This window comes from Mobula birostris, chromosome 3 (assembly GCF_030028105.1).
Source record: "Mobula birostris isolate sMobBir1 chromosome 3, sMobBir1.hap1, whole genome shotgun sequence".
In the NCBI taxonomy this organism is placed as follows: Eukaryota; Metazoa; Chordata; class Chondrichthyes; order Myliobatiformes; family Myliobatidae; genus Mobula; species Mobula birostris.
Genome location: NC_092372.1, coordinates 110,532,428 through 110,558,749, shown reverse-complemented (window position 1 = coordinate 110,558,749; position 26,322 = coordinate 110,532,428). Strand labels below are relative to the sequence as shown.

At 42.7% G+C, this 26,322-nt stretch overlaps 1 protein-coding gene across 14 annotated transcripts in view; it reads right to left on the bottom strand.

Annotated features, from left to right (window-relative positions):
- LOC140195219 (calcium/calmodulin-dependent protein kinase type II delta chain) overlaps positions 1-26,322 on the bottom strand; it is a 580,639-nt gene that overhangs the window by 427,569 nt on the left and 126,748 nt on the right. For all 14 annotated transcript variants that reach the window (XM_072253184.1, XM_072253187.1, XM_072253189.1 and 11 more), the window contains exon 3: positions 19,778-19,837. In XM_072253184.1, the coding sequence (XP_072109285.1) occupies positions 19,778-19,837 (60 nt within the window). The remainder of the gene's footprint in view (positions 1-19,777; positions 19,838-26,322) is intronic.

Below are 26,322 nucleotides of genomic sequence, written 5' to 3'. Positions count from 1 at the left end.
AAACTAATCTGGCAGGGGGGTGAGAACCAGAGTGAAGAGACTCAGGATAGGATGGATGGTAAAAAAGCAAAGATAGTATGCAGTCAGACTGTCAGGAAGGGCAGGAAGACGATAGAACAAAATTGCAGCCAGCAGGGTGAGTATTAGGACATTAAGGATGCAGAATCAGAAAGGTTAGTAATGTGTTATATCTTGATGCAAGGAGTACAAGAGATATGGTGGATGATCTCGTTGCGCTTTTACAGATTGCCGGCTATGATGTTGTGGCCATCACTTAATTGTGGCTGAAAGATGGTTGTAGTTGGGAGCTGAATGTCCACAGTTACACATTGTATTGGAGGGATAGGAAAGTAAGCAGAGGGGGTTGCGCGGCTCTGCTGTTGAAGAATGGTATCAAATCAGTAGACAGATGTGACATAGGATTAGAAAATGTTGAATCCTTGAGCGTTGAGTTAAGAAACTGCAAAGGTAAAAAGGATTCTGATGGCAGGTATATACAGGCCTCCCAACAGTAGCTGGACGTGGCCCACAAATTACAACGGGAAATAGAAAAGCCAAGTCAAAAGGGCAATGTTATGATAGTAATGGGAGATTTCAACTTGCAGGTTGATTGGGAAAATCAGGTTGGTAATGGACCTCAAGAGAGTGAGTTTGTTGAATGCCTAAGAGATGGCTTTTTAGAGCAGTTTGTTGTTGAGCATACTATGGGATCAGCTATACTGGATTGGGTGTTATGTGGTGAAACGGAGGTGGTTAGGGAGCTTCAGGTAAAAGAACCCTTTGGAACCAGTAATCACAATATGATTGAGTTAGACTTGAAATTGGATAGGGAGAAAGTAAAGTCTGATGTGGTAATATTTCGGTGGATTAAAGGAAATTACAGTGGTATGAGAGATGAATTAGCAAAAGTAAATTGGGAGGAGATGCTGGTGGGAATGACAGCAAAGCAGCAATGGCGTGAGTTTCTGTGAAAAATAAGGAAGGTTCAAAAATGAAGAAATACTCAAATGGTAAAATAGTACAACGGTGACTGTCAAGGGAAGTCAAAACTAATGTAAAAGCAAAAGAGAAGGCATACAACAAAGCAAAAATTAGCAGGAAGGTAGAGGATTGGGAGCTTTTAAAAACCTGTAAGAATCTTTAGGAGGGAAAAGATGAAATATGAAAGCAAGCTAGCAAAAACATTATCAAAGTAAAAGCTTTTTCAAGTATGCAAAAAAATTAAAAGTTACGAGAGTGGATATAGGATTGCTAGAAAATGAGGTTGGAGAAGTAATAACCAGGACAAGGTGATAGCAGATGCACTAGATTAGTATTTTGCATCAGTCTTCACTGTGGAAGACACTAGTAGTGTGCCAGTTGTTGAAGATTGCGAGGGAAGAGAAGTGGGTGCAATTACTATTACAAGGGAGAAGGTGGTCAAAAAGCTGAAAAACCTAAGGGTTCATAAGTCACCCGGATCAGATGAACTGCACCCGAGGACTCTGAAAGAGGTAGTGGTAGGGATTGTAGAGACATTAGTAATGATCTTTCAAAATCATTGGACTCTGGCATGGTGCCAGATTGCAAATATCACTCCTTCTTTAAGAAAGGAGGAAGGCAGCAGAAAGGAAATCTTAGACCAGTTAGGTTGATCTCAATGGTTGGGAAGATGTTGAAGTCAATTGTTAGGGATGAGGTTATGGAGTACTTGGTGAAAAAGGACAAGATAGGATAAAGTCAACATGGTTTCTTTAAGGGAAAATCTTGCCTGACAAACCCGTTGTAATTCTTTGAGGAGATTACAAGTAGGATAGATAAAAGGGATGCAGTGAATGTTGTATATTTGCATTTTCAGAAGGCCTTTGGCAAGGTACCACACATGAGGCAGCTCATCAAGTTAAGAGCCCATGATATTACAGGAAATTGCTGGCATGGTAAGAGCATAGGCTGATTGGTGGGAGGCAGCAAGTGCGAGTAAAAGGATCCTTTCCTTGTTGGCTACCAGTGTCTAGTGGTGTTCCACAGGGGTCGGTGTTGAGACAGCATCTTTTTAAGCTGCACATCAATGACTTAGTTGATGGAATTGATAGCTTTGTTACACACACAATAAATATATGAATCTTTGTATTTACCTCCTTTAGGAACAATAACCTGGACCAAATGTTTCCTGTAGCTGCTGATCAGACTTACACAACAACGAGGAAATTTAGACCATTCCTCCATATAAAACTCACCAATATTTCAGGGATACCTTGCATAAACTGCCCTCTTCAAGCCTTGCCTTCTTTTTAAACCATTCTGTTGTTGATTTACTTTTGAGTTTTGGATCATTGTCTCATTGCATCATCTAACATCTATTAAGCATCAGGTGACAAACCGCTACCCTGACATTCTCCTGTAAATTGTCTGAATACAATTTTGAATTCATTGTTCCCACAACGTTTGCAAGTTGTCCAGGCCCTGAAGCAGCAAAGCAGCCCCAAACCATGATGCTCCATCCACCATGCTTCACAGTTGAGATGAGATTTGGCTGATGGTGTGGAGTGCCCTTTGGAAGAGTCTGCCCATTGAGAATACACTTCTCCTCTGTTCAGACTTAAAAACACAGAAATCTCATTCATTCAAGAAACTAGTCACAGAGAAATATTTCTGAGCCTTAGGGGAAAAGGTACAAGAGTGAAAATAAAGCTCTGAACATGTAATAAGAGTAGGTCACTTTGGGAAGAATGGCTCCATATAATGACTGAGGGATGTGTTCGTAAGCTAAATATGAAGTCTATAGAATGAAATTTGAAGAAAAAGATGTGAATGCTGCTCAGAGCTCGAGACCAAAGTATCAGAAGACTGAATTTGGAATTGATAAAACTTTTTTACTTTAAAAGATTTTAGTGCAATAATATAGCTCCAAATAAATGATACCTCCATGTAAATGAATGTGTATCTAAATATCTTTCCTTTAATTCCTTGTAAGACTCATAACTTCACTGCAAGTGAATTCAGTATTCACCCACCTATCTAAGGTAGTGAAAGTGACATTTTCTTTTGGCTATTACACTCTTCTGTTGATTAAGCTGAGGTCCAAGGACACTCGATATTATGTAGAACCTCATTCTATCAAGACATGGAACAGCAGCGGTCAAAAGGAAGAGGGATGCATGGGGCGGGTGGGCAAGCAGCAGCATTCCGAAGCAAACTGAGTCCATAGACCCAAATCCCGGAGTAAACAGAGTAGGTCCACAGCTTCAGTCTCAGTTCATCACTGAGCTGGGCAAATTACCGTGAAGCAGCCAGGGCAGTCTCACAGTCACAGCACAGCAAAGAGAGGAGTGAACATCACGGAAGACCGAGTGGAATCAGCCTAACCCTTGCCTCTTCAGGCACATATGCCTTTTCAGCATATCTGGGCCGCCATTTATATTATTTTAACATTGAATCATACTGCACACTAGGACCTGAGCCCTGTCGGCAGCAATATACAGCGAAAGGATTAGGGCATTTACAGATACAAAACTTGGTGGGCAGTGAGGAGTTAGTCTCAAGCTTCAGAAAGACCATAAGATCATAAGACATAGGAGCAGAATTAGGCCATTCAGCCTATCGAGTCTGCTCCGCCATTCCATCATGGCTGATCCCGGGTCCCAATCAACCCCATACACCTGCCTTCTTGCCGTATCCTTTGATGCTCTGACCAATCAGGAAACCATCTACTCCTGCTTTAAATATACCCTCGGACTGGGCCTCCACCACAGTCTGCGGCAGAGCATTCCACAGATCCGCTACTCTCTGGCTACAAAATTCATCCTTACCTCAGTTCTAAAAGGTTGTCCCTCAATTTTGAGACTGTGCCCTCCAGTTTTGGATGCCCCCCACCATAGGAAATATCCTCTCCATATCCATCCTACTTAGTCCTTTTAACATTTGGTGGGTTTCAATGAGATTCCCCCCCCCCCACATTCTTCTAAATTCCAATTAGTACAGGCCCAAAGCTGCCAAACACTGCTCATATGTTAACCCCTTCATTCCTGGAATCATCCTCATGAAACTCCTCTGGACTTTCTCCAATGACACATATCCTTTCTGAGATATGGGGCCCAAAACTGTTGACAATACTCCATGAGGCCTCACTAGTGCCTTATAAATGCTCAGCATTACCTCCTTGCTTTTGTATTCTATTCCCTGAAAGATATTGAAGAGCTGATAGGTTAGATTCAGCAATAGCAGATGAACCTTAACCTTACTCAGTATAAAATGACACATTTTGGAATGTCAATTAAGGATAAGTCAATGGATGTTATGACCCTGGGCAATACTGAGGAATAGAAGAGCCTTTCAAAAGAAGTCCAAAATCCCTGAAGGCAACAACACAGCTACATGGGATAATCAAGAAGGTATACAATATGCTAGCTTTCATTAGCATAGATTAGATGAACATGCATGTGAAAGTGCAGCTTTATAGAACATTGGCAAAGTTGCATCTGGAATAGCATGTGTACCTTAACATAGAAAGGACATGATTGCTCTGGCCGGAGTACAGAGTACATTCAGCACAAGGTTGCCTCAGTTGGACTATGTTAGATAAGAAGAAGACTGGAGAGGTTGGGATTGCGTTTCTTGGAGCAAAGAAGGCTGAGAAGGTACTTTAGGGAAAGGTCAAAAGTATGAGGAGTATATGTAGGATAGACAGTGAGGAACTTTTTGCCAGTAGCTAGGGTGCATATAACCAAAAACTATAGGTTTAAAAGGAGTAAGAGGCTTAGAGGGGGGATATAAAGAAAATATTTTTCATCCAGAGGGTGGTTAAGGTTTGGAATATGTTACCTGACTGCATAGTCAAAGCAGGTACTGTCACAACAGTTAACACACACAGGTGAGCACCTGAATGCCAAGACAAAGATGGCTATAGACTAAGAACAGGTAGATGGGATTAGTATATAGAACGTATAAACTCTACAGCACATTACAGGCCCTTCGGCCCGCAATATTGTGCTGACCATGTAACCTGCTCTAGAAGCTGCCTAGAATTTCCCTACCGCATAGTCCTCTGTTTTTCTAAGCTCCATGTACCTATCTAAGAGCCTCTTTAAAGATCTATTGTATCTGCCTCTACCACCTTTGCTGGCAGTACATTCCATGCATTCCCCACTCTCTGTGTGAAAAACTTGCCTCTGACATCCCCCTTGTACCTACTTCCAAGCACCTTAAAACTATGCCCCCTCATGTTAGCCGTTTCAGCCCTGGGAATAAACCTCTGGCTATCCACATGATCAATGCCTCTCATCATCTTATAAATGAGTACTTGATAGTCAACGTAGATGTGTGGGCCAAGTAGCCTGTTTCTGTGTTGTACAACCCTTATGAATAAGCAATCGGACAACTAATAATTAGAAAAGGCCTGAAGCTTTCCAGAAACCAGGCATTAATATGAATAAGTATCAAAGCTGGTGAGCTAATATGCATGTCACAAAATCAAATGTGTCTAAATATCACTAGTTGCTATGTATGCACAACATTGAATATGGAAAATATACAAACTGCTTCTGTAGAATACAGATAACATCTTTTCAATCATAAATTAAAAGACAGAAACACAATGCTAACATAATTTACAAAAGACTGAGGTTTTGAGTTCCCTTTTCTTTAACACGGCAAAACTGATTACAGTAATTATCGCAATAAGCAAAGGTTCCATCAAATTAAAAATCTTCAATGCTCAAAAAAGGGTTTAGATTGCCACCTGGGATGCACTGGGATTTAAATCATTAGGTTTTACTCAGCTTCTAGAAAGAGCATCACCAGACAGTATCTAAATAAAATCAATATTTTTAAGAAGTGGGGGAAGTGACTATTAATAGATCAAAGCTCAGTAACAGCCAAGCTTAACAATGTTCCTGAAATTAAGGCTTTCAAAATGTAACAAAGGAAGGTCTTCATGAACTTTGCCCTCTCTCCTTTAGATATTATCCGACTATCAAATGGATTGCTCTCAGTAAAAGATCGTTCACATTTATCTGTCTCCCTTTGAATTATTAACCTGGTCTATCAAAATATCACAACAATGTGAGCTTCAAAGTTGCTTTGGAATCATAGAAAATTACATAATAGGAGGCAATCTCCCATCTATCCTAGGTAAAGCTATACATTAGCTTCATCTGCCGTGGCTTTGCATATTTCAACCATCTATGTCCTTCTGAAGTCTGCTCCTGTTCCCCACATTGAGCACAACATTCATAAATTCTAAATATACCACATGCAAAATTTTAAATTGTATACACTGTATACACAAGGTTGGGACATTAATGCTTTCAATGCACAGAATAATGTAATTTTCCATTAATTCCTTTGTTCAACCTGGTCCGGGAACGTGTGAAGAACTGTTCTGTCTTGATGACCACAAAGGAGCAATTTCAGACTAAAATGGAATCATAAATATGCACTCCGCAACTGTGGCAGGACTTGCACAATATAACTTCTTACAAGGCGAGATCAGGTAGCATAACTTCCAATGACCCATTACTCCTGGATGAACTTAATGTCTTTGATGCACATTTTGATAGAAGAAACTATGACTCAACCACATAAACATCCACATCTCCATATGACCCTGTAAATCCAATCTCTGAGAAGGATGTCTGGGCATCCTACAAGAGAGTGAATCCACAAAAGGCATCTGGTCCAGACTGGATACCTGGCCAAGTTCCACAGATCTGGTGTGGGCCAGATATATTCGACCTCTCCTATCTGTGGTCTGAAGTTCTCGCGTACTTCAAATAGGCATCTTCTATACCAGTGTCCAAGAAGAGCATGGCACCATCCGGTGGCAATTACATCAACTGTAAGAAGTGATTCGAGAGGTTATTTATCGCCTGAATCAACTACTGCCTCTGCTCCAATTTACCTGCTACCATGACAGGACCACAGCAGATGCAATGTCTCTGGCTCTTCACTCTGTTCCGGACATTATATTCAACAGGAAGTTCTGCATCAAACTGTTGTTCATCAACTATAGCTCGGCATTCAACATAATTATCCCACCCAAAGTTACCATCAAGCTTGCAAAACCTGAGTCTCTATACCTCCCTCTGGATACACAACTTCAAAGGAGGTTCATGAAAATGATTCCAGGATGGAAATAAAAAATATTTGATGGCTCTGGGCCTGTATTCACTGGAATTCAGAAGAATGAGGCATGACCTCATTGAAACCTATTGAATACTGAATGGCTTCGACAGAGTGGATGTAGGGAGGACATTTCCTCTGAAGGGAAAGTCTAAGATCAGAGGACACAGCCTCAGAATAAAACATAGAACACAGAATATAGAAATCTACAGCACATTACAGGCCCTACGACCCATAATGTTGTCCCAAACATGTAAACTGCCTAGAATTACCCTACTGCATGCCCTCTAATTTTCTAAGCTCTATATTTCTATCTAAGAGTCTCTTAAAAGACCCTATTGTATCTGCCTCTACCACCGTCACCGGCAGTGCATTCCAAGCACCCACCACTCTCTGTGTAAGAATCTTACCCCTGACATCTCCTCTGTACTTACTTCCATGCACCTTAAAACTAGGCCCTCTCATGTTAGCCATTTCAGCACTGGGGAAAAAACTCTGATCATCTTATAAACCTTTATCAGGTCACCCCTCATCCTCTGTCTCTACAAGGAGAAAAGGCCAAGTTCACTCAACCTATTCTTATAAGGCATGCTCTCCAATCTAGGCAACATCCTTGTAAATCTCCTTTGCACTCTTTCTATAGTATCCACATCCTTCCTGTAGTGAGGTGACCAGAACTGAACACAGTACTCCAAGTGGGATCTAACGAAGGTCTTATATAGCTGTAACATTACCTCAAGGCTATTGAATTCAATCCCACAGTTGATGAAGATCAACACACCATACACCTTTTTAACAACACTGTCAATCTTTGCAGCAGCTTTGAGTGTCCTATGGACACGGACCCAAGGTCTCACTGATCCTCCACACTGCCAAGAGTCTTACCATTAATACTACACACTGTCTTCAAATTTGACCTACCAAAATGAACCACTTCACATTTATCTGGATTGAACTCCATCTGCCACTACTCAGCCCAGTTCTGCATCCTATCGATGTCCCGCTGTAACCTTTGACAATCCTCTAGACTATTCACAACACCCCCAACTTTGTGCTATCAGCAAACTTACTAACCCACCCTTCTACTTCTTGATCCAGACCATTTATAAAATTCTCAAAGAGAAGGGCTCCCAGAACAGATCCCTGCAGAACACCACTGGTCGCCATCCTCCATGCAGAATACAAACCATCTACAACTACTCTTTGCCTTCTGTGAGCAAGCCAATTCTGCATCCATAAAACAATGTCCCCTAGGATCCCATGCCTCATTACTTTCTGACTGAGCTTTTCATGAGGAACCTAATCAAATGCCTTACTGAAATCCATATACACTACATCCACTGCTCTACCTTCATCAATGTGTTTTGTTACATCCTCAAAGAATTCAATCAGGCTCATAAGGCATAACCTGCCCTTAGAGGGGCATTAGAGAATAGAGGGACATCCCTTTAGAATCTTTAGAATGGAGATGTGGAGGAATTTCTTTAGCCAGACAGTGGTGAACCTGTACATCGGTGAGACTCAACATAGACTGGGAGACCGCTTTGCCAAGCATCTACGCTCCATCTGCTAGAACAATGTGATTGCCCAGTGGCCACCCATTTTAATTCCACTTCCCATTCACATTCCGATTTGTCTATTATGGCCACCTCCACTGTCGTGATTAGGTCACACTTAGGTTGGAGGAACAACACCTTATATTCCGTTTGGGTAGCCTCCAACCTGCTGGCATGAACATTGACTTCTCTAACTTTGGTAATGCCCTCCAACCACCTCCCCACCCCCCCACTGCTTCTCCATTATCCATCCCCTTCCCCTCTCTCACCTCATCTCACCAATCAACTTCCCAGCTCTTTACTTCATCTCTCCCCCTCCAGATTTTACCTATCACCTGGTGGTTCTCTCTCTCCCTCCTCCCCCCACCTTTTAAATCTACTCCTCAGCTTTTTTTCTCCAGTCCTGCCAAAGGGTTTCGGCCTGAAACTTCGACTGTACTTTTTTCCATAGATGCTGCCTGGCCTGCTGAGTTCCTCCAGCATTTTGTGTGTGTTGCTCAGATTTCCAGCATCTACAGATTCTCCTGTCTGTGAGAAAGCCAAAAGTGATGGTTGAAGCTCAGTTGGAGATCTGGGAAGAGTGGGGTGTCACAGGAGATAGTGTTACAACCTCTGTTGCTCAATATTTATTTAAATCAATAGTTCCCAAAATTCAGTGCCTCCCAGACCGCATCTGGCTTTACATAAAAACTTCTTCCATTTGAGTCATGGATTAACTATAAAGATGAATAATTTGACTTTGATAAGATTCACATCACTTACTTGAAATTGAAGATTGATTTCATCAAACATTGCAAAAAATTGTGACAAATATTCAATGTTATGACTAATAGTCTTGGGTTGATTACTGAATGAAGCATTTGATTCTTCAAAGAATTTTATCACAGTTTCAAAAAAACGTATAAAAGTGTCTCGGGCAATTTCCTTTTGAGAGCCATCTGACTTCTGTTTGCAACAGCAAACATTCGAACTGCTCATTATTCTCGATACAAAGCTCTCGAAATTGTCAAGAAATGAGAACATGGGACTTGATTTTATTTACCTCTGTAATAATGGTATTTAATGATTTTTTGCGACAAGCTGGTGCCTATGAATGGTAAGTACAATGGTGAGTGGTAACTATGTTAGGTGCAGTATTTTTTCAAGAAATTAATAAACACACAGAAGTTTCCTGTCATCTGTTGCACAAGCAAGAATATTGGTGAGCATGAAGTCCTACTCTTTGAAAAATTGCTCAGCAACCCAAAATATTGACTCCACCTTCATATCTGTTTCTAATACCCTTGTAAATAACAACTCTTGAATGTTGCTTTCATCTTTTATGAAGCAAACATATCAAAGAAGCAAAGTTTCATTGGCTGGCAAAGTCAACTCATTCAACGGCAGAGAAAATTCTGTTGTCCTTTAATTATTTACTCAAAACCTCACTTACCGCTGGCAGAATTAGTTCCTCCCCAACAATATGTCAATTTCCAGATACAGCAATGTGTAATGAAATACCACATGAAGCAGGCAAACCATCACTGTTTTATTGTGAACTGCTGGCAACATGTTTTGAAGTGTTTTCCATTTCTGAAAGTTTTCACAAAGCGACTGAAAATAAGCCAAGTTTTTGTTTGTTTTAACAGAGCATATTCTCTTCAAATGTTCAAGGAACCTAGGTAGTTTAATTGCCTCATATAAACCAACTTTTCACACAACACATTGCTGTTGGTTGCTTGCTGCTGGTATAAATCTGTATTTCAGATTCTCTGTGCTTGGTCTTCTTCCATTTTAGTTATGGATTAACGAGCACAGTCAATCATCTACTGTTTAAGTCTAACTTTAAAGGCTGTGATCAATAAAGGGGCAAGTTATGACATCATCACAGCTCAAACAAATCCTGACTCTCTGCCTAAAAGTACATAAAGTGGGGCAGTAATATCTCGGTGGGGCTGTGGGCTGGAGAAAAGTATTCAAGACCATTTGAAAGGGCAGATTCTGAACTTTACCCCTAAAGTTACACCCTAATTCACAGCAATTACATCACTGCGTGATTAGAGTATGGAAATCATACCAGATAATACTATTCTATAGTAGTGATGCTTGGTATAGGCCTGGAAGTAACGTTATTTTTTCAGTCCAGATTTTTTATGACGTGGCAAGTACAGAAGTGTCACATTGCTTTTTAACAACTATAATGCATTTCGAGCAAAGTCTCAGTGAACACGGGCTAGCAAGAGATGAGGTGATTACCTGTTCAATGTGAGGCACGGAGGATTAAATATTTATAAGTAATTAATTTCTTGAATTAAGCCTGTAATCACTCAGCTGCACTCTTTGCTACTGAGTGCCCCCAACCAACCCCTTTATCTTTATTGCCCCCTTAGAAACTCCCACCAGCCCCGGATGACGAAGTGGGCAGGGGAATATCCCACATTGGTAACAACAAATTTTAATTATTTGGATATGAATGTTTATGGCACAATTATCGACTTAGGTGGTCTTGTTAATAATGAAGCAGGTTACAAAGTATTGCAAAGAGATAGTCATCAATGAGGGAGTTGGGCTAAGGAATGGAAAATGGATTTCAACTTAGATAATTGTGATGTGATGTTTTCAGGACAGTGAAAGCAGTGAATGCAGGGCACAGAAAAGAGCTGTGGACCACAGGGACCTGGGAGTATAACTTCATGGTTTGTTGAAAGTGGCCTATACAAGTAGATAGACAGTGAAGAGGCCATTTAACCTGCCAGCCTTCATCAGTCAGGACACTGAGTTTAGGAGTAGGACCATTATGTTGCAGTTATATACACTCAGTGGCTACTTTATCTAGTACAGGAGGTACCTCATAAAGTGACCACGGAGTGTACATTCTCAGCCTTCGACTGTTGTCGCCCATCCACTTCAAACTTCAATGTGTTGTGCGATGAGATGCTCTTCTGCACACCACTTTTGCAACATGTGGTTATTTGACCAATCTCCTCTGACCTCTCTCATTAACAAGGCGTTTTCACCCACAGAACTTCCACTCACTGGAGGTTTTTGTTTTTTTGCATCAAGCCCTAGAGAATGTAATGCACGGAAGTTGCAGGGTATCGGCAAATTCTGAGTTTTTCAAATAACCCCCTCCGGCACCGACAATCATTCCACGGCTCAGGCAGGGGGAATGCGAGTATCAGTGTCAGACCCCCTACAATCAGGGGTGGTGGAGGGAGAGTGAGAGTGTGAGAGTGTGAGTGAGAGAGTGTGGGAGTGTGAGTGTGAGAGAGAGGGAGAGGGAGAGGGAGCAGGAGAGGGGAGGGGGGGGAGAGAGAGAGAGAGAGAGAGAGAGAGAGAGAGAGAGAATATAAAAGGAGCAGATTCAGGTAAGGCCAGTCTTTTTCTCTGCACAGGGCGGTAAAGTGTTGGCATCAGAGCCCTATTTCATGTGGAAATGAAAGGAAGGTAGGTTGAAAAGGAGCAACCATTGCTGGAGTGTGCCAGTGATTGGCTTAACAGGCTTCAGAGAGAACAGGTGCAGGCACAGTTAAGAAGAGGTAAGGCCTTTTTTTGTAGAGAGCAGTCAGGATGGAATGCTGTTCCTGTCGGATGTGGGAATTCAGGATACCTGACGGTTTCCCTCATGACTACATCTGAGGGAAGTGCACCCAACTTCAGTACCTGACTGACTGGGTCAAAGAGTTGAAGCTGGAGTTGAATGTACTCAAGATCATACATGAGCCTGAAGATATTACAGGTGAGCCCTTTGAAGAGGTGGTCACAGCCAGAGACAGTGGATGGGTGACCAACAGTAGAGGTGAGAGCATTAGGAAGTCAGTGCAGGGTTCCCCGGTGGCCATAATCCTTAACTCTTGGGATACAGCTGGAGGGTGGGGAGGAGAACGACACACTGGGGCACAGCAGCAGCAGCCAGGCTGATGGAACTGTGGCCGGTTCTGCGGCTCAGCAGGGAAGGGTAAAGTCAGGCAGAGTGGTAGTTACAGGGGACTCGATAGTTAGGAGGAAAGAAAGGAGATTCTGTGGCCACAAAAGAGACAGCAGGATGGCATGTTGCCTCGTGAGTGCTACGGTCCAGGGTGTGTCAAAGCAGCTGTGGATGGAGTTAGTTCCATCTTGAGTGCCAGCCTCAGTAGAATACAAGGCATCTTCAAGGAGTGGTGCCTCAGAAAGGCGGCATCCAATATTAAGGACCCTCATCACCCGGGCATGCCTTCTTCTCATTGTTACCATCAGGAAGGAGGTACAAAAGCCAGCAGGCACACTCTCAGCAATTCAGGAACAGCTTCTTCCCCTCTGCCATCCAATTCCTAAATGGACATTGAACCCAAGAACACCATCTCACTTTTTTTTATTATTGGTTTTTGCATTATTTTTAAATAATTATTTAATGTACATTAATATACTTACTGTAATTGATTTGCTTTTTTTTCTATCCTATCATGTATGGCATTGTACTCCTGCCACTAAGTTAACAAATTTCATGACATATGCCAGTGATATTAAACCTGATTCTGAATTCTGAATATTCTCAAGGGGAAGGGGGAACAACAGAGGTTGTAATGCATATTGGCACCTATGTCCTAGGCAGAAAAGGGGAAGAGGTCCAATGCAGTGAATATACAGAGTTAGGGAAGAGGCTGACGAAAAGGACCTCCAAGGTAGTAATCTCCAGATTACTCCTGGTACCGCAGAATAGGGATGATAGGATTCATAAATGAATGGCTGAGGGCATGGTGCAGGGGACAGGGTTTCAAGTCCTTAGATCATTGGAACTTTTTTTGGGGAAGGAGTGATATGTACAAGAGGGACTGGTTGCACCTGAACTGGAAGTGAATCAATATCCTAGCCGGGACGTTTGCTTATGCTACTTGGAAGAGTTTAAACTAGTTGTGCAGGGGGCTAGGAACCAGAGCACCAGATCAGTAAGGGAAGGGTTGGACCAGAAGGTAGATGTCTCAGATGGTTTGAAGTGTGTGTATCTTAATGCTATGAGTATTATGGGTAAGGGTGAGGAACTTAGAGCGTGGATCAGTACATGGAACTAATGTTGTAGCCATTATTGAAATCTGATTGAGAGAGGTGCAGGAATGGCTGATTAATATACCAGGTTTTCAAAGTTTTAGAAAAGGTAGGGGAGGAGGGAAAAGGTGGGGGGGGGGGTGGGAGTTGTACGACTAATCAGGGACAATATTATAGCTGCACTCAGGGGAGACATTAGACACGGAGGGATTAGACACACCATTTGGGTGGAACTCAGGATTAGGAAGGATGCAATCACACTGATGTGATTGTACTCCAGACCCCCTAATAACCACCGGGACATTGAGGAACAGATATGCAATCAGTTTAAGGAAACATGTAAAAATAATAGGGTTGTTGTCATGGGGGATTTCAACTTCCACAATATAAACTGGGACCATCTTAGTGCAAGGGGTTTAGATAGGGCAGAATTTGTTAAGAAAGGTTTCTTAAATCAATACATGGATGGTCTAATGAAAGCAGGAGCTGTACTGCACCTGGTGTTGGGTAATGGGCCTAGCCAGGTGACTGACCTTTCAGTCGGTGAATAGTTAAGGCATAGTGACCACAACTCCTTAACTGTCAGGATAGCTATAAGGATAGGTATGGTCCCTGTGGTAAAGTCTTCAACTGGAGTAAGGCAAATTCCGAGGACATTAGGCAGGAACTAAGAAGAGTTAACTTGTAACACCTTTTACCTGGCAAGACCACATCAGACAAGTGGAGAGTGTTCAAAGATCAATTGCACAGAGTACAGGAAAGGTATGTTCCTGTTCGAAGGAAGGGCAGAGTTGGAAAGATAAGAGAGACTTAAGTGTCCTGAGAAGTGATGAATTTAGTCTAGAAGAAAAGTTTGTAAAGCTTCAGATGTTAGGCTCAAGCAAAGCAGATGAGTATAAAGAAGCCAGAAAAGAATGAAAGGGAATTAAGAAAGCCACGAGGGTCTGTGGAAAGTCCCTGCCAAATAGGATGAAGTTGAATCCCAAGGCATCAAGAGAAAGAAGATAACTGGGGAGAAGGGGGGACCGCTCAAGCATAAAAGAGGGAATATTTGCTTAGATGTGGAGAATATGTGTGAGGTACTTAGTGAGTACTTCAGTTCAAGGAAAAGGAATTGGAGGACCAGGAGATCAGTGCTGAGTGTATAAATATACTAGTGCATTTAGAGGTCAAGGAGAGGGAAGTGTTGGGCATCTTAATGAGTGTTAAGGTGGTTAAGTCCCCAAGGCCTGATGGGATTTACCCCAGGTTATTGAAGAAGGCAAGATGTGAGACTGCTGGGGCCTTGACCAGTATCTTCATATCCTCTCTAGGCACAGGCAAGGTCTCAGATGACTGGCGAGTAGCTAATGTTGTACCTCTATTTAAGAAAGGAACATATCACGGTCCGGTCCGCCAAATCCATATTCCAGTTCACAGTCCGGTCCATGGATTCCGGACTCCGGGTCTTCTGGCTGTCCCTTGTTTCAGTTGGGCTTAATCATAGGCACCTGATTCTCGTCTTGAGGCTGGGAATATAAGTGGCCCTGGGGTTGAGTGTGGTTGCTGTTTGTTTGGTAGAAAAATTCAAGTTCAGATTGGATCAGAATTATCAAAACAGTACATAGTAGAAAATGGCACACCTCAAGGTAGTGTGATTAGCCTGTTACTTCTCATCATTATGATCAATGATGTCTTCACAAAGGTACCAGTGGATATAGGTAGGTCACTGTTTGCGGATGATGGGGCCTTGTGGAAAAGAGGCAGGAACATGGACCATATAATCAGGAAACTACAAGAAGCAATTGATGAAGTGGTGGAGTGGGGTTATGATTGGGGATGTAGATTTTCAGTAGATAAAACTCAAACTGTATTTTTTACCAGGAAAAGGGTTGAGGTGGGGAAGAAGTTAAGGATGTATGGGGTTGAATGAGATAGGGTTGCATCATTTAAATTTCTGGGAGTTATATTTGATTCACGATTAACATGGGCAGACCATATCAGGAAAGTTGAGGAGAAATGTAAAAAGGTAATAAATGTGATGAGATGTTTGACTGGTAGGGAATGGGGAGCAAGTTGTTCAGCTTTGAAGAGAATGTATGTGGCTTTAGTAAGATCTGTATTGGATTACGGAAATATAGTATATGGATCAGCAGCTAGGTCTCTTATAAGGAAACTGGATGTAATTCAGGCTCAGGCCTTGAGAGTGTGCAGTGGGGCTTTTAAAATGTCACCAGTGTCAGCACTATAGGTAGAAATGGGAATAATGCCTTTGGAACTAAGAAGGATGCAACTGATGGCAAACTACTGGGCTAACTTGCAGGGGCACAATGATTCTCACCCTACTAAAGGAGTGTTGCAGGAGTGCTGGGAAAATGGGAGGTTTCAGAGGGATACCTTTAGTCGGGTAGGGAATGATATCGCGAAAGAACGTGGAGTATTTGATCTGAGGATAAGTCCTTCAGTAGTTTATCCGGTTGTAGCTCCATGGAAGCTTGTATGGCCTGACATAGACTGGCATTTGTTAGAGGTAAAAAGGAAAGTAAGATATAAAACAGATTTGGTAAATGCATTTAACTGTCATGTGATGGAAAAGTATAGTGATTATACTCACATTTATATGGATGGTGCGAAGGAACCTGAAATAGGAGTGACAGGGTTTGGGGTGGTTATACCAGCAAAAGAAATTGGAATCAGCAGAAGAACATCTAAGTTAGGGGTGTTTACAGTGGAGATGCTGGCAGTGTTGGTTGCGTTGCAATGGGTGCAGAAAGCCAGACAAGCCAAAGCATTGATATGTTCAGATTCAGCCTCAGTTCTAGCAAGTTTAAGGTCTTTTCACACAAACAGTCGGCAAGATGTACTTTATGAAGTCCTTCAGTTAGTTACAAGAATTGCAAATCAGGGAGGTCAGGTAAAATTTCTATGGGTTCCAGCACATGTAGGGGTGAAGAGGAATGAGAGGGTGGATGAGTTGGCAAAGAGGGTGTTAAAGAAAGAAAATGTGGAAATGCACATTAGTATCAGTAAAGCAGAGGTTAAGTGTGTAATCTGGGAAAAAGTCAACCGAATGTGGCAAGAAAGATGGGACAGGGAGGGGAAAGGGAGGCATTTATATCAAATACAAAAGAGTGTTGCAGTTACTAGGGTAGGTAATGGAAACAGAAGAGAGGAAATTGTGTGGACTAGGTTAAGGCTGGGGCATTGTGCATTAAACAAAACATTGAAAATGATAGGGAAACACCAGATAGGATTGTGTGAGGAATGTCAGGAAGAGGAGTCAGTAGAACATGTAGTTTTGTGTTGCAGGAAGTATGGGGATGCAGGAATTCACATTAAAAGGGTTGCTGGGCATGGGTGAGAGAGCACAAGTCCGGGTATTTTTAGCGTTTTTAAGGGGTACAGAGGTTTTTTATAGAATATGATGAATAAACAGGAATAGGATACTAGGATGGTCAAAGATGGGAGGGTGAAGTGTAGGTTTGTGTGTGTGTATGTATGTGTGTGTGTGTGTGTGTATATATATATATATATATATATATGTTTGTGTGTGTGTGTGTGAGATTGGGTGAAGGGATTTAGAATGTATGTCTAGTGCACATTCTGGAGCAGAGGGTAGCGGTAATGCACCATTAAGCTGGATGCCAACCGCCGTAAAACAAGATACAGACAGTGTGGTTGCTGGTTTGTCTTGTCAGTATTCTGTCCTTGCCTCTGTGGGGTAAGTCAGGCTGTCTTTGCTGTTACTCTGTGGTTGGATCTGTCCCTTCCTGTCCTTGCCTCCACTGGGTAAGCCAGGCTGTCTTTGCTGTTACCCTGAGGCTGGACTGTTTTCCCCCCTCTTTCTCTCCCCCCCCCCCCCCCCCCCCAAGGAGCCTTGCCTGCAACCTTGTCAAGTTCTACCACTGGAGTGAGACTGGAGCCTTGCAGTATCAAGATAAGGAACTGTCTATTGTTGAGTTGGAACTGTCTGTGTCCATGCCTTTGCTAGGTAGGTCTGGCTGTTTGCTGCTACCTAATGTTGGGAACCATCCTGTCGTGTTCAGCAGTCTGTGTAGAGCCCCAGCCCCAAGTCCTGTTCCCAAGAGGGGTCCTGGCTCTGTGTTCTGTGTATGAGTCCTGGTCCTAAGTCCTGTTCCCAAGGAGGGGTCCTGGCTCTGTGTTCCTGTCTCTCAAGTCTAAGGCTCTGTGTTCCTATGCTCTAGACTAAGGCTCCATGTTCCTGTCCTCCCCAAGACCTAGGCTCTGTATTCTGTGTTCCTGTTGTCCCAAGACCAAGGCTCAGCTGTTCTTGTGTACCAAGTCAAGGCTTTGTGTTCTCGTCCTGTCCATGTGCTTCGTCCTGTGCTGGAGTCTCTTGTTCTGTCCTGTAGCCTCGCCTGGTCCTGTCTCCCAAGACCACGTCATGTCTTCGCCTAGTTCCGGAGTCCAAGCCTGAGTCAAGACCCAGGTTCTGTGTCCTTGTCCAGTCTCTGGCTCGGAGTCCTAACCCAAGCCTTGTCATGTCCATGCCTCTAAAAACCCAAGCCATGAAGAACCCAAGCAATGTCCAGTCCTGTAGCCATGTAGTGTCCTTGCCTAGTTCTGGGGTCCGAGCCAGAGTCAAGACCCAGGCTCCTAGTTCCCAGTTCCTGGTCCTGGTCCTGCTTGCCTAGCCGAAGTCTGTGTTCTTGTCCCAGCTCTCTAGTCAAGTCCTGTTCCTAGTACTTCAGTGTCTGTGTCTTGCATTTGGGTCTGTCACCAGTGCCCACCTTATGACAGAACAAGGGAAAATCCTGGGAACTACAGACCAGTGAATCTTGTACTAGTTCTAGGGAATTGCTGGAGAAAATTCTTAGGGATATGATACATCGTATGAGTATTTGGAAACAAATGGGTATATCAGGGAGAGCCATCACGGCTTTGTATGGGGCAGGTCGTGCCTTACCAACTTCATTGAGTTTTTTGACAAGGTGTCAAAAGAGGTAGGGCAGTGGATGTTATCTACATGGATTTTTGTTAGTAATTTGACAAAGTGCCTCATGGAAGGCTAATCGAGGAGATTGATGCATGGGGTCCGTGGTGAAATAGTGGTTTGGATTCAGAACTGGTTTGCACATAGAATTTCGAAGGTAGTGGTTGAGGGGACTTATTCGAGCTGTAGGTCTGTAAATAGTAGAGCTCTGTAGGCATCTGTGCTGGGACCTCTGCTGTTTGTAATGCATATAAATGATCTGGATGATCATTTCCAGCATCCTGGTTTGGACAACTAAGTGTAAAGGCATAAATGGGGTGGACAGAGCCATGAAATAATATTGGTCATAATGACTAGTAAGAAGGTGACCCAGGTAGGTCAGGTGACCTTGTGCCAATGGGATGGAGATCCAGTGGGATGCCAATGGGATGGAGATCCAGTGGTTCAATTGATGTGGAACAGTATAAGACTCGGGAGCTCCAAATACACAGGAGCGATAACCTTAAAAGCAGCCAGAGACCAAACATCGCGGATAAGGAGGACTCCACGGACACGTGGAGATCGGGACCATGATGAATGCCTGGCCAGCATGGGCTCCTTTCCCAGGTAATATTTTTTCCTCTTCATTGACTGTTCATGGAGTGTCGGGTTTGAGTGGGAACACACAAGTACATTGAACCCACATGTTTTCTAGTTGAAATAATAAAAGTTACTTGTCTGTAAATACAGATTCTCTGTGCCTCACTGTACTACAAGGGGTGATTCTTGTAACAAGACCCGCTGACGAGACCTGCACCTCGGTCATCTCCGAGGCTGAGGTACACAGAACATTCCAATGTGCCAACAGCCACCAGGGTTGGATGGCACCCCAGAGTGCATCCTCACAACTACAAACCAGCAGTCCTTACACAACTTGTGTATATCCCCCCCCCCACCACAGCTGCAATCTTCCTGTAGTGCAGTGACCAGAACTGTCCTAGTTATCCAATCCATGCTCATCTCTCTGTACTTCAGTCAATATTGATAAAATGATAGTCTATGGAATTTCAGTCAGGATGACATAAGTAGATTGTGCCTTGAATTGTGTGGAAAGGAAATTTTAAAAGTATTAAGGGAATGGTTAAGAGAAGTATTAAGCGAAACAGTTTGTTTGGAAATGCAACTTAAAAAGCACAAGAAACATTCATACCAATATTGGGGTGCTTTAACAGTCGACAAATGCGAGCCTCTCTCTCCAACTTCTGGTGATCTGTAATAAGAGAAAAACAAGTTACAAACAAGAGAAAATCTGCAGATGCTGGAAATCTAACAAGCTAACTTAAATTCGTGTAAAGCATGATTCCCTGCAATGTAGTGACTAAAATAAAATTTGGAAAGAAAATCCAATAAATAATATGTTTCAAACTTTTCTGAACTTTTCTCAGTCATGACTAACAAGTCACAAATCTAATATTGCTTTACTTAAATGAATGTAATTTCCTGACGTCTTTATTAATCAAAAAGAATAAAGGAGGAAATGTGCAAAATCCCCAAAGATTCCTCCAGCTAGAACATATCCTTTCTGACAAATATGTACTTCACAGTGCATAATAATGCAAAATTTCATGTTAGCAGTGCAATCCAACACTAAATGAGGGTTATGGGCTGAGTGCAAGTTGGTGGGACTAGGTGAGAGTAAGAGTTCGGCACGGACTAGAAGGGCCGAGATATCCTGTTTCTGTGCTGTAATTGTTATGATTAGATATGCACCAAACAAACTGCTGGAATTCGGGTCAAATAGCACCTGTAGAGGTAAAGGGATCTTCAGGTCTTGCATCTGCACCTTCTTGGCTCAGCAGTTTCTTAATTATAAAAGAAAATCAACCCATATACTTTTGAAGATGCACTCAAAGCTAGATCCTGCAGAGTACAGCTAAGACCTATGGGCATTATTATGCATGCATACAATTAACGAATCTTCACAAAATGTCAAATTGTTTTACAATGGTAGGAATTAAATCCAAAGACCAAATACATACACTATGATACAGTCATCAACAAACAGCCCACAGTACACCTGAAGTTCGGTGCAAGTGTGTGCACTTCCACTCATGCGCATCCAACGATGCACCAAATTTATGGATCAAGTCTAGTCTCCAATCATCATGGGTCTCCTTGCTAATTGACCAAGATCTTGCATGTGAAGATTGGTAGCAATTAGAATGCAATGGCTGAAACATTTAAAAAATCATGCAGATTCATCTTCTGAACTCAAGGATGCAAGGCATCTTCAACACAGATATTACATCAACATGCCCAACTATTTGGACTCTACTTTCTTTTTCAGAAGTACTTATCAAGTGGAACTTAAAAGATTCTGAAGGATGATGATAGGGTGGATGCAAAGAGGATGTTTCCTCCTGTGAGAAAATCAAAAACTAGGTGCCACCATCTCAAAATATGGACTTGACAAATTAAGTCAGAGCTGAGAAAAAATATTTTTCTCTTCAAAGTTTACAATTACCTTTCTCAAAGCTTAGAGGAAGCAGAATCTTTCTTGAGGCAAATTTATGATAAACGTAGGTAAAATGTTGCACAAAGAAGTCAGTAATGCAAAATTAAGGTTGCAATCACATTAGTCACAATCTTGTTCCTAATTGCTCTTTGTCACTTGACATATCGAGAGGGCTGTGAATCTTGAAGCAGATGTAATTGCAACATCTAAGAGGGATCGGGGTAGATTCATGGAGGGGGGGGGGTTGGAGGGTTATAGGATGAGGTAAGCTACTGGGAATAGCAGAGAGGATGCTATGGTCAGCATAGACCAGTTGGGCCAAAGGATCTGTTTCTATGCTGTATTACTCTCTATCATTCCAAGAAAGGATTAAATTTGAAACCTTTTCTCCTTGCCTGCCCATCGCCTCCCTCTAGTGCTCCTTCCCCTTTTTTTCTTCCATGGCTCTCTATCTCTTTTACCTATTTACTTCTGAGCTCATTACTTCATCCTTCCCCCTACAGGTTTCACCTATCACCTGGCGTTTCTCTCCCCCTACTTTTAAAATCTACCCCTCAACTTTTTTTCTCCAGTCCAGCTGAAGGGTTTTGGCCCAAAAGTTTGTTTAGCGTGTCATCCAAGTGTTTCATCACATCAGTGCATGAGGTAGTTGTAACTCCCTGGTAAAGGTTTCACTGTTAACGTAATGGTTTTTCTGCAGAAGCAGTGTTTGGGTTATGGTTAGAGATAACGGGTGCATCTGAATTGGAGCTATCCAATCTAGGGAGCGGCTTTTTTCATTTGTAAGCCTGACACCAGTGTGAATAGTCATACTTTATTGATCCTGGGGGAAAAATTGGTTAATGCGGGTCTTTGTTCAGTGGGAGGTGAAGAGAGAAGACTCTGGAGAGAACTAGTCATAGGATTCAACCCAGTGGGGACTGTGATTCGATGGAGCAAGGTGCACAAGTCTGCTGAGGATTGGTGAATATAACTTTTCAAAGAGTTGAGCTCCAACTTGTGCACATTTGACTATTGAATTAGAAACACAGAAAACCTACAGGATAATACAGGCCCTTTAGCCCACAAAGCTGTGCTGAACATACCTTAGAACTACCTAGGCTTTACACATAGCCCTCTATTTTTCTAAGCTCCATGTAACCATCCAGGAGTCTCTTAAAAGACCCTACGGTTTCCGCCTCCAACACCACTGCCGGCAACCTATTCCATGCACTCACCACACTCGGCGTTTTTATATATAAAAAAAAACAACTTACCCCTGACATCTCCTCTGTATCTACTTCCAAGCACCTTAAAACTGTGCCCTCTCGTGCTAGCCATTTCAGCCCTGGGGAAAAAGCCTCTGACTATCCACATGATCAATGCCTCTCATCATCTTATACACCTCTATCAGGTCACCTCTCATCCTCTGTCACTCCAAGGAGAAAAGGCCAAGTTCACTCAACCTGTTCTCATAAGACATGCTCCCCAATCCAGGCAACATCCTTGTAAATCTCCTCTGCACCCTTTCCATGGTTTCGACATCCTTCCTGTAGTGAGGCGACCAGAATTGAGCACAGTACTCCAAATGGGGTCTGACCATGGTCCTATACAGCTGCAACATTACCTCTGGGCTCTTAAACTCAATCCCACAATTGATGAAGGCCATTGCACCATATGCCACCTCAACCACAGTCAACCTGGGTAGAAGCTTTGATTGTCCTATGGACTCGGACCCCAAGATCCCTCTGATCCTCCACACTGCCAAGAGTCTTGCCATTAATACCATATTCTGCCCTCATATTTGAATTATAATGGGACCTTTTTTGTTTTTTACTTTCTTTTCTTTTCTAGCCTTTTAGTTAAGTTGACATTCATAAATATAATTCCTGTAATCTTATGCAGAGTGCTATCGTTTTTTTTCTTGGCACCGAGTGGTAACAGGGTTACAAATTACATGCATGCACACAAACTGTGGATTGGGTGGAAAAAGTGTCTCAATTTCACAGATTTGGCCACACCAGAGTGTGTATTTCCTAGACTTACCCAGCCCAAGAAAACTGGGGTTTCATAGTACGAGGGAAAAACAATAACAATGTAAAATAAAGTGTTAGTCACAGTGCAGACACAAAATAAGGTGCAAGTTCACAAGTGTGATGGGATCCTAAGTTTCATTCTTTATGGACTATGCATCTAAGAGAGAGAGAGGGAGGGGGAGAGAGGGAGACTGAATACAGTGTTATGAAAAGCAGTTGTCTTCTACTGTTAACTGTCTGAGTTGCTAGAGAGAGAGGAGTTACATGATGGACAGCTGGTGTTCAGCATGTGTGTATTTAAACAAGGTCAACTGTCTTTCTCGGAGACACACAGACACACAATTCAGAGTTGAGATAGTTTCGATCATAGAAAGACACCAGTGAGTGGGGTTGCTGGTTTAAACTTTCAGTAGCCCAAAGGGGTGAGTTGAGATTGATCCAGAGTATTGAGAAATGACTCTCACAAGTTGCTGCAACTAGAAGAAGTCTGCAGAGAGGAGGGGAGAAGGAGATTTGAAACAGAAGAAATCTAGTGCAAAGAGATCACTGTTTGGACTCGCTCCAAGTAGCCCGTAAGGGTGAGTTTGATTCCATTCGAATACAAAAGTGTGATTGTCACATAGTTAATCCACAGAAGTGTGTTCTCTGGTGAGGGGAGACCTTGGTGAATACCACATGTGTATTTACCCTTCTCTGGGTGTGATAGTTCACTGAAGAAGGCACCTCTGTGGCAAATCACTGTTGGAGTACTTCGTATGTCGTGGAACTGGATAAGTGGCTATCACGTTGTGTGATTGGGGTAACCGTGTGGAATCTACCAGTGTGTCTACCCTTGCCTGGGTGGTAGTTTTGCCTTGAAGATAGTCCCCTTTGTGATAAGCTACTGTTGGTGATAATCCATACATGGATTCCATTTGAGTGTCCTGTGGCCACCACTTTGGGATGACCCGTAGCTTAATTTGGGTGTGGTATTGTGGTAACCACTTGTGAGAAAGGATATTCTGTGAAGATCACTGGCGGTGATACTTCGTGTGTGGATTCGAAGCTGATGGCGGAAGACCAAATGCACCTGTTCACTTGTTTTTTTTTCCTATCATGGATTTCACCTTGGATTACAAATATCTCTCTCATAACAACAATAACACCACCATGCATTGAACTGAACTTCGTTACATTAGCATTGTACGACTTTAAATCTTGCCACCTGAGTTTGTTTGGGAATTATATTTACACACATATATTGGGATAACACTGCTAACTTTTGATTATCTTGTTTAATTTACTATATTAAGTATTTGCTAATAAAGATAGTGTTTAACAGCAAAACCAGACTCCAGGTGTGTTCTATTGCTGCTGATACTTTTACAGGCTTGCGTGTACATAACAACAAGGAAGTAGACCATGAGGTCAAAAACCCATTTTATCATACAGGGGGACTCTTTAATAGATTTGTAACATGATAGAAGCCCCTTTGAGCCTGGTGGTATGTCCTTTCAGGCTTTTATAGCTTGTACTTGATGGGAGAGGGGAGAAGAGAACATATCTTGTAAAGCTGGGGGGCGGGGGGGGGCGGTCTTTGATTATTTTGGCTACTTTACTGAGGCAGCAAGAAGTATAAACAAAGTTCAGCTAGGGGACTCTGGTTTTCATGACATGCTGAGGTGTATCCACAACTTCCGCAGTCCTGGGCAGAGCAATGGCTGTACCAAGCCATGATGCATCCAGATAGAATGCTTTCTGTGGTGCTGTTTTCACATCCATCAAGTATGAGGGCATCTTCATCTAAAATAGACCTGACACATACAAATGAAACATGATAGGTAATGACCATTGATCATTGTTTTAGTGCCTTGAGAAAAGTTTCTGTCACTATGATATCTACATTTTTCACTTTCCATCATCAATCTCAATGGCTCTTCACATGGCCTTAGACCATCTGGACAACATAAACACCTACGTCAGAATGCTGTTCATCGATTACAGCTCAGCATTCAATACCATCGTTCCCAAAATCCCAAGTGAGAAGTTACAGAAGTTGGGCCTCTGTACCACTCTCTGCAATTGGATCCTCAGCTTCCTAACTGGAAGACCACAATCTGTGCGGATTGATGATAATATCTCCTCCTCACTGGCAATCAACACTGGCACACCTCAGTAGTGTGTGCTTAGCCCACTACTCTGTTCTGTATATACACATGACTGTGTGGCTAGGCATGGCTCAAATACCATCTATAAATTTGCTGATGATACAACCATTCTTGGTAGAACCTAAGATGGAGATGAGAGGGTGTACAGGAGAGAGATATGCAACTAGTGGAATGGTGTCACAGCAACAACCTGGCACTCAACATCAGGAAAGAGCTGATTTTGGACTTCAGGAAGGGTAAAGTGAAGGAACACATTCCAATCCTCATAGAAGGATCAGAAGTGGAACACATTCCAATCCTCATAGAAGGATCAGAAGTTTCAAGTTCCTGGGTGTCAAGATCTCTGAGGAACTAACTTGCTCCCAACATATTGATGCAGTTATAAAGAAGGCAAGACAGTGGCTATACCTCATTTGGAGTTTGAAGAGATTTGACATGTCAACAGATACACTCAAACTTCTATAGTTGTACCGTGGAGTGCATCCTGACAGGCTGCATGACTGTCTGGTATGGAGGGGCGCAATCGCCTCTGATCTGGGCCGACATTTACGTGTCGGGCAGCACCTAATTAATTAGCTTGTTTATTTCGGCTGTTTTCTTAAAGATGTGCTGGGTGCGTCTTGGCCACCGCTGCACCCCTGCATGCTTCACGGATCGGTATCGGTTCACTGCCCGGAGGGTGGGGGCTACTACACCACCCCAACCTCCGATGACTCAGCCTAACACACCATCATCAGTGTGCTTGACACTGTCTTCCAGATTCCAGTAAGCGATACTACACTGTACATACATTATTTCTACTTTATATACGCTGTGTATTTTTGTGTTATTTGGTATGATCTGGCAGCTTCTTGGTCATGCGCATGTAATGGGGCCGGGGTTTGGTGGTGTGGGCTAATGGGTGGAGGTCTAGCACCTGCTTAGCCCCCTCCCCCCTACGATCAGGGTTACGTGAAGCCATGGGAGCAGCTGATGCGTAACAGAAGTCCTAGTTATGCAACCACTGACTCCAGGTAGACAGTCTCTGAAGAGTATGGATAATGGCTGGGTCACCATCTTGTAAAGAGCAATCATGGTC